This window comes from Neodiprion virginianus, chromosome 2 (assembly GCF_021901495.1).
Source record: "Neodiprion virginianus isolate iyNeoVirg1 chromosome 2, iyNeoVirg1.1, whole genome shotgun sequence".
NCBI classification, from domain to species: domain Eukaryota; kingdom Metazoa; phylum Arthropoda; class Insecta; order Hymenoptera; family Diprionidae; genus Neodiprion; species Neodiprion virginianus.
The window spans coordinates 5,857,476-5,869,427 of NC_060878.1; the positions used below are offsets into that span (position 1 = coordinate 5,857,476).

At 35.9% G+C, this 11,952-nt stretch overlaps 4 protein-coding genes across 13 annotated transcripts; 2 read left to right on the forward strand and 2 right to left on the reverse strand.

The window, feature by feature from the left end:
• Positions 1-34: 34 nt before the first annotated feature.
• LOC124298293 (protein CLEC16A homolog) lies at positions 35-5,822 on the reverse strand. 10 transcript variants are annotated; one of them, XM_046750100.1, is made up of 15 exons: positions 5,682-5,822; positions 5,159-5,380; positions 4,777-4,905; positions 4,574-4,707; positions 4,318-4,475; positions 3,855-4,084; positions 3,500-3,692; positions 2,707-3,345; positions 2,504-2,627; positions 2,266-2,420; positions 1,992-2,153; positions 1,703-1,841; positions 1,168-1,471; positions 873-1,003; positions 35-721 (listed from the first exon to the last, which is right to left on the reverse strand). In XM_046750100.1, the coding sequence occupies exons 2-15, from the start codon at positions 5,230-5,232 to the stop codon at positions 264-266; spliced, it is 3,030 nt and encodes a 1,009-aa protein (XP_046606056.1). In that variant the 5' UTR covers positions 5,233-5,380; positions 5,682-5,822; the 3' UTR covers positions 35-263. The 10 variants fall into 10 exon arrangements, with proteins under 10 accessions (XP_046606056.1, XP_046606055.1, XP_046606057.1 ...); XM_046750099.1 differs by having other exon boundaries at positions 5,581-5,702; XM_046750101.1 differs by lacking the exon at positions 5,682-5,822 and adding an exon at positions 5,381-5,470 and having other exon boundaries at positions 5,159-5,308.
• A 17-nt stretch (positions 5,823-5,839) lies between these two features.
• LOC124298310 (tRNA (cytosine(38)-C(5))-methyltransferase) lies at positions 5,840-7,732 on the forward strand. Its single transcript, XM_046750155.1, has 2 exons — positions 5,840-5,977; positions 6,696-7,732. The coding sequence occupies exons 1-2, from the start codon at positions 5,923-5,925 to the stop codon at positions 7,667-7,669; spliced, it is 1,029 nt and encodes a 342-aa protein (XP_046606111.1). The 5' UTR covers positions 5,840-5,922; the 3' UTR covers positions 7,670-7,732.
• Positions 7,733-8,083: 351 nt separating this feature from the next.
• Positions 8,084-9,448, reverse strand: LOC124298315 (transcription factor MafK-like). Its single transcript, XM_046750161.1, has 2 exons — positions 9,238-9,448; positions 8,084-8,588 (listed from the first exon to the last, which is right to left on the reverse strand). The coding sequence occupies exons 1-2, from the start codon at positions 9,268-9,270 to the stop codon at positions 8,223-8,225; spliced, it is 399 nt and encodes a 132-aa protein (XP_046606117.1). The 5' UTR covers positions 9,271-9,448; the 3' UTR covers positions 8,084-8,222.
• A 59-nt stretch (positions 9,449-9,507) lies between these two features.
• Positions 9,508-11,704, forward strand: LOC124298314 (NADH dehydrogenase [ubiquinone] iron-sulfur protein 3, mitochondrial). Its single transcript, XM_046750160.1, has 5 exons — positions 9,508-9,735; positions 9,804-9,887; positions 10,551-10,798; positions 10,975-11,220; positions 11,349-11,704. The coding sequence occupies exons 1-5, from the start codon at positions 9,669-9,671 to the stop codon at positions 11,502-11,504; spliced, it is 801 nt and encodes a 266-aa protein (XP_046606116.1). The 5' UTR covers positions 9,508-9,668; the 3' UTR covers positions 11,505-11,704.
• The last annotated feature ends 248 nt before the right edge of the window (positions 11,705-11,952 follow it).

Here is an 11,952-nt window from a genome sequence, read left to right on the forward strand (position 1 = left end):
AAGAACTTTTCAGCAAATGCAACGTTTTTTTTTAAACAATATAATTAAAGAGGACTTTGCTAAGCAATTCATTATTTTGAGTATTGATATGTAGGGATGCGTCAGTAACATGAGCTTGATAATTGCAAAAGAACGTCATGAATTTGTGTAATGTTACATTGATTATAGCCGTGATTCCTATGATACCCGAATCTTCAAATAATTCATTATGACTTCTCTTGAATTTGATAAATTTTCATGTCTTTTTACATTGCGGATAAAGATCAAACAGTTTCAACCTGACCCTTTCTACGGGGTTTTGGCTCTCCTTGATTTTGAGGTGACGTGAACGAAGTTTCTTCAGACGATTTTCTCAGTACTGGAGATGTGTCAGATAGAGGAGGTGTGTTGGCGATTGTGACATCTATTCTCTCCTGAATTGCTATGGGGAGGCAAGTGACATTTTTCCCTAGAGACGCATTTCTACTACGCATATCTTCAAGTGGAATCTCCTCACTTCTTGGTCTTGGTAATTTCGGCGAATGTTCTCGAGACTTCAGACCATTTTCGCACACTTTGCCGTTCGGACTACTATCAGAACGTTTACCGGTCGCTGCAGATTGCCCAGCAACGGAACGTGCCGAACTATCGCGTCGCATTTGAGCTGCAAATCCTGGGACTTTATTTACTGTAAACATGGGTCTTGGATGGTCTTTTTGTTTTTGTCCTCTTCCTGTTGTACCTGATGGCAGATTGAACACTCTTAATACAGGTGCTACATACTCTCTATTTTCGAATGGAAAACTACAAAATAAAATATCAGACGTAATAAAGGAATAAAAGAAGAGAATTAAAAAACCTATTACGAACTTTCTAAACAGGCGGCAACTCACGTTCTTGTCTTACATTGAGCAATGTATAATTCGGAGGTGTGGGACAGTGCGGAATGCCAGTTGGAATATCTAGCAGCCTCGCTATTTGACTCATTTTTTTTTGTCTCGCCTTAATTCTTCCTTTTGTCAATCTGAAGTAATAGATCCACATTCAATGATAAACGAGATGCATAGCACATTGATTCGAAGGTACTAAATCAATCGGTGCAATGCTAATTTGTATACATATAAATTACCTAATATTTCATATGTTTTTTTTTTTTTGCTAAGTCAATTATCGAAATTTCATAATCACCTCTGTTTAGCTGCCATACATCTTATGTGATCATCGAGAATACATTTTGCCGAAAGCAAGGGTACCCTATTGGTAGCACTGCTGCTTAAAGGTCGGTGAATTGTCAAATGGAGGCATCTGGAATCATCTTTATCACCTGTAACTTCTATGTCTTGTAGTAGGCCGACTAATTTCGCTACCCCCCATCCTAACTTCCTCGTATCTGGTTCGACAAGAATTATTTGAATTAAGTCCATCACTAAGAATCGTCGAATTTTTTGCCCATCTTTTGCAACAATGGTGCAGGAAATGAGATCTGTATTGTCTGTAAAATTCATTCGAAAAGCAAGTGGTTAACAAAGATGTCAAGTGCAAAGGGTGTAGTTTATATTTTTTGTCAGATATTTCGATGTCGCTTTTGAAACTGTACGTAATTTCTGTTTTTGTTCATCAAATTTAATATTTGTGGGATATTACATGAAAATTTTGTATTGAAAAGAAGTCGACATCGTACGCGACAATTTTAAATTGTAAGGAAAAAGAAAATGACTTGTACTTAGATCAAGGACGTTGTTAACCTGGACGCAGGTTGCCAAATTTGTTAAAGGTAGATGCGTCTCTGGTTGTCCACTAAGTGTTAACGATAATTCCCTGATCAAAAAGAATATTCTTATCGCTCTCCTTGCTCTTTCCACCTGAAGCGATCAAATTTATCAGTTAATTGCGTGAGTTATTAAGTTGCCATTTTGTTTAATAGCTAAGAAATAACGAACGCATAATTACACTTAGCACATGTCAATTATTCGATTAACTGTAGCCAAAATTGATTTTAAACAGAAGTATACCTCGCCACATGGTAGTCGTTTGCTGAATTCAATGCCAGTCATCGGAGTTCCGGTGGGCGGAAGCAATATGTTGCTATCCATCATCAACCACTCAACATTCAAAGGCCTTTTTTGTAACTCGCTATACTCATCTTCAAACATATCTAAAAATATGTCTTCGCTCTGCAAGAACCAAGCATTTAATACTGTTAATTGTTTAATTATGCGATATATATATTTCAACTTATTTTAACTATTAGTAAATGCTCCAAAACTGAATGAAGAAATTTCACACCTTATAAAAATTCCTAAGTAACGAAGTACTTTGTTCTTTAGCAGATTCAATGGCTGCTAAATGACAATCTTGCAACAAACTCTGACCATCTGACATGACTAATTGTAGAAGTAGCTTGATCGATAAATCCAGAGTGACTAACCGTACCTTAGTGTCTGAAAAAAATGTCACTTTCTACTAATACCCAGCAACAACACTCTAGCGTCATAACTGAATACAGACATAAGTGTGAACTAACTTGTTTGACAACTCAACGTGATTATCTGGATCAGTCTATCTACAAGAATTTCATTATACCAATTTTTCGTAGATGTTTTTTGTGACGGGGATAATACAAGGTCCAACATTTCAGGCTTGATTCCCTGCAATCGAAAGTTTGTTTTCCAAATTAATTTTTCTACTAGTTTCATTACGAAAACGATTTGTAATGACTAGTCATACCTGATTATTAGCTAATGCGTACAGTAAACATAATGAAAATAATGCTGCATAGTCATTTTCCGTAGAGCTCAAAGCATTTAATATAGCTTCCAAGAATGGTTTATTAGCCAAGGATTCCTGTACATCACTCGACGATTGTTGAGGTGTTAATGGGCTTTCGAGAGCCAGCCGCTGTTCCTTCTCTTCATCTGTCACATTAAGGTTCTTTATTTTATTTGGTGTATCGTTTGAAATGTCAATATTTAGAACTTCAGGTCGTGGCAAAGTTTTTGACATATTACTGGAAGTGCTTGGTTCAACTGAAGGTGGATTGTCAGTCAGTTCACATTCTGTGGTTTTCTCAATTGTATCTGCGGCAGTAAACTCAATCTCCGACACCGCCTCGTCGCTCTGTGTTTCGTTCAAACTTTCGAGCGATTTTTGTAGGCTTTCCTGCGGCTGTACAAATGCTATTTTGTCACCTGCGGACACATTTGTATATTCCTCCAGTAATTTACTTGCACCATTTTCGATTATATCTAAATCAGACTTCAATATTATGGCAGCCAAAGTGTGAACAAGTGGTCCATGCGATATAATCAAGAATACTTGTGAAAGTAGAAACAAAGATACAACGGCACTGACGTGTTTTTTCTTCTCCTGAAAATTAATGAAATGAAGTTAACAGAATTCATTATTGTCATTGGGTCTTATAAGTCTTTATCTTGTAAGTTCAAAGTGCTAAATATTGAATGGTTATTTCCGTTTTTATTTTTATCTATAAACAGACAAGAAACACTCGTTGACAACATACCTTAGTTTGAAAAAATTGTGACTTATGCCTGGTTAACGAATATACGTACAAAGGCACCAATAATTTGTGAAGCAAGTGTTCGGTAAGAACTTGATTTAAATCCGGTATATCCAGGCAAAGAATGTCGTTCAAGTAATGAAGATGATCGAGATGTTCAGCTACTAAATCCGAGAGCCTATTCTGACTCTGGTGACTAAAATGGACATTAACTATGAAATAGTAGACTTTGTGAGTCATCATTATTCTGGTTAAATATCAGCTAATTACTCGTTAAATTCGGTATTAACGACAAAAAAATATTTCATGGGATATTTCGTAAGTAATGCATGTTTAACTCTAAATATGACAAACTTACTCAGCATCGTTTCTAACACAAGTATCTAGTTCAATGATGTGATTTCCAATAAACCAAACAAGATTACTGAAATATGGAGCTGCTGTCCTATCTCTGATGAATGCCAGCATTGAAGCATCCTCAACACGATACACATTTAGCGTCAAAGTGCGCACTGCAATGCGCACCATGCCCTCAGTGTGATTGAAGAATTTGATAGCTTCGGTGTATAGTGGGAAATCGTTCGTATGCTGAAATTAAGATGTCAAGATATATGGAAGAATCTGTAAACGAAATCTGGATAGTGAGAAAGTGTAGTGCGTTTAGAAAGTTGTTGTTAAGTATTGCATTAATCTAGAAGGTAATTGGGAAAAAGTACATTGAAGCATCTGCAACTAAATAATATTGTTATCTCGATTGTTACTGAAAAATCATGAAATCATGTAAAATTGAGGAAATAAAATATGCAGAGTGTTCTGTGTACCTCGTTTACCTCGTTATAGAAGAAGTGAATAGTATGCACGTTCAGTTTTAAGCTCAAAGTTTTGAGAAAGCTTATGTAGTAAGCCATGACTTCTTCATCACTGAAGTCAAATTTGTGAACTATTATACTATTTACATGGTTGTTGCTCAATAAGTAATCTGAAATGAAAATTGAATAAATTGATAGTAAACAGACTCGTGACGAGTAAAAAAGTTTTATCAATAGTCGAATAGATGGTTGAAAAAACGTAACTTACACAAAGATGTTTCGTTGCGAATATTCTCAAACAAGATATTGAGCGTTTGGAGGAGTTGAACACATACGTAGCTACCACATTTCTGTTTCATTATCCGAAGAAAAAATGAAAGCATATTTTTCTCCAGGAAAAAACTGAAATCACATTAAATCAACAAAATGGAATACCTTCCCAATACAAGAAACATAGTTTTCATAACATACTCGAACACACTGCTATCATTTTGATCACCCCAGATCAAAATTTCAGCTATCGAACGCAAGGTCTCAACAAGTAGGCCTCTGTTATTCTCGGAGACAGTATGATTCTTAGATAAAACGTTGTAAAGATATCTGAAAAGTGTTAAATTAACAGTAATATCATTCCTCTTGACACAAATAAATAATCCAATTTAAAAATAATTTGAATGTAAAACCATTACATAACTACAAAAAAAAATCCGATATTCTATGTAATTCTTAAGAAGTTTCAATTTACATAAGTGACGTTAAGATTTTGGTAACGAGCAGACAATTTGCTGTCTGTTATACTAAAAAAATTATGATGCTTGGATACAAAAGAATATACCTAATACGGCAGACTTACTTTAGATGTTCGAGGGAATGTGGATTTTTAGGTTTCCAAAGGCCCCCGCCAAACCAGCTACGACTTCGAAACATCGTCTCTCGTTGAAGAATCCAATTTCAGGGTGTGTCTTCTCATTTACACAAATCACCTCACAGTGTTTGAGATTGCCTGATTATTGGGTGGTATATTTTCCTGGTTTTATTCTTCCGTATTGCGATACTATTTGTAATTTTTTACTACCTGTGACGAATTCTCGAAGGTTATAATCACATCACATAATTAAGGTTAGAAATTCGCTATTTAATACTACGGATTCGTCGTCGCGTCTCACCGACCTACATTTCGATTATTTTTAATTCTTATTACCGAAGACAACGATTAACTAGTCGTAGAACGGGTTACACGCGGAATGATTTAGGTAAATAAAAATATTCACGCACCGAGTTACTGTTTGTCGTCTGCGATCATGGGACTGACGTATGAACGTGACATCTTTGCGAAGGTTATTTTATTTTTCTTTAAATAGGTAACAGTATCTTACAGAGAAGAGGGCTGCCGCAATTATCGACGTATGTAACCGGATACCGTATCTTAGCCTTATCGAAAAATCGGTGTTATTGTAGAAAGAATTCTTCAAAAATATACACTCAAATTTCGTTTCCCATACGAATTACGTGCACACACAGCGAATTGAACTACCAGCCTGCCATTGTTGTTTTGACAACCACGAACTACCGCACGTTTCGCTGCTGTTGTTAATAAAATCTACCGCATAAAAGGATATGAAGGTCTTAGAATTATACAGCGGAGTCGGGGGGATGCATTTCGCTTTGCGAGGTAATTTCTTCAACTAGATAACTATCTAATTATGCATATGAACGCGTGTGATCCTGTTGCGCGTGGCCAAACTACTCATATTTACAATCATTTCCAAATATATTGACCCTTTTACGTGTTTCCTATCTCTATCGAATCTTGATGTCGAGTGCGAAGCTTTTTCGAAATCAGTTTATTCAATCTAATACACCGACGCCCAAATTATTTGAAATCAACCAACGGATTCCACAGCTTTGCGCAAACTGGATTCACCTTGTTCAGATCGGATCAATTCGTAGAAATATTGAAATTTGAGGTTACTAAATGCACGTGTAACGTGTTTACGAAACCACGGACTCACAGTCAATGAATTCGTGAATAAGACTAAAACAAATACGAGGAATTTTTAATATAGCATTTGATAGCTGATTCAGTTTTTCGAAGAACGTAAATAAAAATAACTAAAAATAATCTTCATGTATTTATATTCTACGGAATTACTAAAAATTCGGATTTTTCTTCTCGTTACATTGTCTGATCTCTAATGACAGATGCGTTTTGAATGAGTCATTTTTTTTGTCTCAATTTCACTGGTTATCTTGAAGTTCTGCAATTACAACGTTGATGAATGATCCATTATGAGAAACAAAAGAAACTCAGATTTCTGTTAAAAAATTGTAGTAATGGCAGTTTCAGTTTTAAAATGACAATAACTGCTAACGTTTGTTTTCCTTTTCAGAAAGCGGTATCCAGTATAATGTCCTTACTTCGATTGACATAAACACGGCAGCGAACGAAGTTTACCGTGAAAACTTTCCCGATACTGTGAATTTGGGGCGTAATATACAATCGTTTGACATAGAACAGATAAGAAAGCTATCTGTAGATACCATACTGATGAGTCCTCCTTGTCAACCATTCACCAGAGTTGGTTTAAAAAAGGATATATTGGACAACAGAACAGATTCTTTTTTACACGTTTTAGAGTTAATTCCACAGATTTCAACGCTGAATTATATTTTAGTCGAGAATGTAAAAGGTTTCGAAACATCTCAAGCCAGAGATAAATTAGTAGAATGTATTGTTAACTCTGGATTCAATTACAAAGAATTTTTATTGAGTCCGTGTCAATTTGGAATACCCAACACGCGCCAGAGATATTATATGATAGCAAAAAGGAAAGAACTTCAGTTCTTTTTCACTGATCCATCTTTGACAAAATTTTATCCCAAGGAATTATTAGAAGATGTTAAAGATGCCAAGAGAATTTTAAATATCTTGGAGGATAACATTGATGAGAACAACTATCTTATTTCTACTAAAATATTAGCGAAACATGCCGGAGTCCTTGACATTCGGACAGCAGCGTCGACTAAATCTTGTTGTTTCACAAAAGCTTACGGTCGTTATGCAGAAGGCACCGGATCTGTTTTTTGTCCAATGTCAGAGGAGCTAGTTTCAGAGAAGTACTTAGAATCTAAAATGCACGGAGACGATATCGAAAAGAAGGCAGAAGTATTGAATAGTTTGAAATTGCGTTACTTTACACCCCGTGAGATTGCTAGATTAATGTGTTTTCCGGAAGACTTTCACTTTCCAAAGACTACGACGACGAAACAAAAGTACAGACTACTGGGAAACTCGATAAACGTCTTTGTCGTTTGCCAATTAATTAAATTATTGAAATATGGCGATGCTGATGCGTTGGATTGAGACATTATTAGAACAATAATATTTCCGTGATCTGATGTGAATAAAAACATACATTTTATCAAATGATCATCTTTTGCTTAGATTTTTTTTTCGTTTTACTGATACCTCTTCAATATGGGTGGGTAGTTATTGAGCAAGAAAACAGAATAATTTTAACATAATATAGCACGGAATGCAACTAGTTTAATAGTTTTATTTACAAAGAAAAGCTGTTTCAATGAATGATTTAACTAAGAGCCTCTACCGGCCTTCCATTTAAAACCTCAGAAATGGCAAATAATTTGAGTAACTTTTTGATGGCCACTCTGCTAATACATCTTTCAAATCTATGAGTGATCATGATAATTTTGTGTTCAGTTTTAAAATCGATACTAGCTTTAAATTAAACTAAAATTGAGTAAAAGGCTTGTCATATATCTGCCGGATAATATTTATTCAGTATAATTTGAGTTGATTCAAGTGTCCTATTCATTTCTTTATTTATTTTTTTTATTAGGGAAACTATAGCAAAGAAAAGTTCAAGTTCGTATGGAAATATGAAATTGGAAATATTCTACATTGTTTCTAACTCTGCAGGAATGTGGATCTTTCTACCTAAGGCAAACTTTTTTAGTGCTTCGTATTTGCTGTGCCACGATTCTATTTCCTCTCTCATAGAGTTGTTATCATCCTGCATGTCCTCCATGTCTCTATACTCCTGAGTTTTTTCTGTTTCAAGCTCATCCTTCTGTTCGATACGTTTGATACGACAGCTTGCTGCATAGCCACGATTCTTCAGTGTTCGCCTGCGCTGTTTCATTCGAACTATTTCATCCCTCGTCAATCCGCGAAGTTTCAGCTGACGATTCAAGTCACGAACTGTAATCGTCACCAGCTCGTCATCGCTTATGTCTAAGCAAGGTCCTGGTGACAGGGGATCCTGAAATCATCACATAAATTTATTGTTCGAAAAACATATTTAAGTGTGATATTGAATACTGGACAAAGAATACATGACATTTTTCTAACATTCTGGTTTTCTTCATACTTCCTGAATCACAGATACTAATCATATGAATGAAAATTTAGTCACTCTGTGATTCTATATTATAAATTCGTAGAACAGAAAATACAACAATTTTAATCATAGTAAAGTTGGTTTAAAGATGATGTTTAATCAGAGTAAAAAATTGTTTATCAACGATTAGCAACATTTTCTAGAGAAAGACGATTTCAGACGATATACAACAGACAAGGCAGAGGAATGACAAGATAGGAATGTCAATATAATTGATATCGTTGTGCAAACAGCTGGTCTAGGCACCCTTGAAGCGATGCAAAGACTCTCAGCTACTTAGGTTATGAACAAGGAAACGTGAAAACATACGATAATAATAGAAATTAAGAAAACTGTAGCCGCGAACTGTAATCGTCACTCGAATCGAACGTTGTATTACAATATTGAACGAGTGACACGCCTATCGTAATTACAAACAAGGTGTAGTTCTATCAATGAGCGTGTAGGCATTTGGAATTTACGGGGGGAAGTTGATCAGAGAATTTTCATATCTTGGAATAAGACAACTTACCATATCGATCATTCTTTTGCCTTCGGAAGGCATGATCAGCTTCGTTTCAGGAGTTGGACAGTACAATGAACGAGCTACTTTTTCCTAGCTCTCCGTTTTTCACAATATTATGCTTTGTCATCGTGAAAGACGGCTCCCCAGCTTCGAAATTGTCGATTCGTACACCAAGCAGCCAGTCATCGTATGGCTCGAAGCTGGTCCGTAGTCGAAGTAACGCGATCGATTTCGAAATCTATGATGATAACAGGAGTATAACTTATGACCGTCGTGAACATAGCTGTGCAGCTGATTTAGCAGACGATTGCCAGTGTTGGCTGGCTGAAAAAGGGACGTAGCAAATGTGCGGATTTGTTGTAATCGAGGAAAATTAATGGAGTGACCAGAATTCTCAATTGAGAACTAAAATTAACTGATAATCGCGTCACTCCAAAATGGCCACAATAATAATGAGAAATTTTCGGGCCATCGCTAGCCTAGCCTCAGTAGCAGCTCCGAAACGTAAAAATTTTAATCTTACGGTTAACAATATCACGTACTGTTTTAAGTTATATAAACTTCAATTGCAGGTTGTATTTCCGCCTTTCCTGCGCTAAGAAATCAAGCTCAGCCGCCAACTGCACCACCGGCTGAAAAAACAGAAGAAACACGTCGTAAGGTTTCATACATCAAGTTCAATTCTCACTATTTTTTATAACACTTGTCTAATGGGCTGCGGAATAACTGTCTTGTTAGCGAAGAGAGATTTCACAGTCAGAGCGATCAAATTTGATGCAAATTTTGTGAGTGGTAACAGGGCCAACATGAATAGACACATATCGCCATTTGAATGAATAAGTTTTCGTTGCCGTAGAACAAGATATTTCAAAGATGTACCTAGTATCTTATAAGAAGTTCCAGATTTTCACAAGGTATGAAAATGTTAGAGATTTACTTGATTGAGTTTTTCTGATATTCAAGTCTTTTCTAAATACTTTTCACCTAGTAGAAGCTGGATATTTAAAGAAATGCGACTCCAAACTGCTGCATTTATTTAAACATTGCTCCACAGGTATCTACCCAAAAATTATTACTGCAGTCTAAAGATTAACATTATTTCTTCCTCACAAAAACTTTGAATCGAATTCAACTCCCCGTGCTCTGTGACATTTTATGCTAACTTATTCCATGTAAAATGATGTGATAATGTTGATGTAATCGATTTATCAATTGTTCATATGGTAGCGGAATCACCACATTATATATTTTAATATTTCTTCTCTGAGGAATGGGATTTTCGTGCATCGCAAATTTTTAAAAACGGAATTATTTTTCAGCTACTGTTCGCAAAGTTGACCACGTTGCTCGCAGTCAGTTAACAGACTTTGGTCGCTACGTTGCTGACTGCGTTCCTAAGTATGTACAAAAGATTCAACTGACAGCAGGAGATGAACTGGAAGTCTTGATAGCACCGGAAGGAGTTGTTCCAGTTTTAAGTTTCCTCAAAGATCATCAAAATGCTCAATTTCTGAACATAGTAGACATTACCGCAATCGACGTTCCAAGCAGAGACAACAGATTTGAGGTACCATTTGATAATTGTTTATAAAATTACAATGTGGCAATAAAGTGGAAAATTTTCATTCAAGTATTCGAAAGTGTTCAAAACATCTTTAATTAGGTTAGTCTCAATTTACTTGAGACTGTTTCCTGCATCATACTTTTATTCATGTATGTTGTCCAATAATCACTTATCCACAGCTCATATACAATCTTCTCTCGCTGCGCTACAATGCTAGAATTCGAGTCAAGACATACACGGATGAGCTGTCGCCAGTTGACTCAGCCTGCGAAGTGTTCAAGGGTGCCAATTGGTATGAACGTGAAATATGGGATATGTTTGGTGTATTCTTTGCCAATCATCCTGATCTACGCAGAATTCTCACCGACTACGGTTTCGAAGGGCATCCTCTTAGAAAGGATTTCCCATTGAGCGGATACGTCGAGGTATACACATTTTTTTTATGATCATCCACTCCAACGTTCCCTAATAGAGCTTCAAAGAAGCAATGACAATCTTTACCCTTCTCTAACTGTGTGTTTTCACAATTATCTATAACATGTCAATTATTCAGGTACGTTATGACGACGAAAAGAAAAGAGTGGTTGCAGAGCCACTTGAAATGGCTCAAGAATTCCGAAGATTTGAATTGGCTGCTCCGTGGGAACAGTTTCCTAACTTCCGAGGTGCACCGCCCAGTTCTGAGGAGATACCAGTCGACAAGAAGTAAGCATGTATTATTGCTCTGATATAGTATACACAATAAACATGGATTGATTGTCACCAGATTGTATTAGTTGCTGTAGTTGTTTATTTACAATTCAAGTTCTCTAATATTCTTCTCAAATCTGATTTTACCAGATAATAGCGTACGCCGGTGTTGATGTATAACAACTGTACAATTTTACATTAAAAACTTTTGTTCGAGAAGTTCATATTATCTTGAATGTGTCTCTGCAAACATACGTGTATAATACATGTAATTGGTTTACCGTTCACTTGAGTTTCCATTCTAGAAATACTAAAACGATTATGCTGTTTTGTTACACGCAAATCATTTAAATAAACGCATATCGTAAATAATTGAACAGCCAGAGAGAAAAAGAGTGTGAGAAAGAGAGAAAGCGAAAGCTGTATGTGAAAATAATCGTTGAAAAATAAATGATACACAATTGCTA

Excerpts from the sequence above, each read along its gene's own strand:
- LOC124298310 (XM_046750155.1), top strand. The coding sequence starts at position 5,923 with ATGAAGGTCTTAGAATTATACAGCGGAGTCGGGGGGATGCATTTCGCT. Across the intron at positions 5,978-6,695 it reads GATGCATTTCGCTTTGCGAG|AAAGCGGTATCCAGTATAAT; the intron begins GTAATTTCTTCA and ends TTTCCTTTTCAG.
- LOC124298293 (XM_046750100.1), bottom strand. The coding sequence starts at position 5,232 with ATGTTTCGAAGTCGTAGCTGGTTTGGCGGGGGCCTTTGGAAACCTAAA. Across the intron at positions 3,693-3,854 it reads TGTGTTAGAAACGATGCTGA|TCACCAGAGTCAGAATAGGC; the intron begins GTAAGTTTGTCA and ends TGTCCATTTTAG. Across the intron at positions 722-872 it reads GCTCAATGTAAGACAAGAAC|GTACAACAGGAAGAGGACAA; the intron begins GTGAGTTGCCGC and ends ATCTGCCATCAG.
- LOC124298315 (XM_046750161.1), bottom strand. The coding sequence starts at position 9,270 with ATGCCTTCCGAAGGCAAAAGAATGATCGATATG. Across the intron at positions 8,589-9,237 it reads GCAAAAGAATGATCGATATG|GATCCCCTGTCACCAGGACC; the intron begins GTAAGTTGTCTT and ends TGATGATTTCAG.
- LOC124298314 (XM_046750160.1), top strand. The coding sequence starts at position 9,669 with ATGGCCACAATAATAATGAGAAATTTTCGGGCCATCGCTAGCCTAGCC. Across the intron at positions 9,888-10,550 it reads AAAAACAGAAGAAACACGTC|CTACTGTTCGCAAAGTTGAC; the intron begins GTAAGGTTTCAT and ends ATTATTTTTCAG. Across the intron at positions 10,799-10,974 it reads GCAGAGACAACAGATTTGAG|CTCATATACAATCTTCTCTC; the intron begins GTACCATTTGAT and ends ACTTATCCACAG.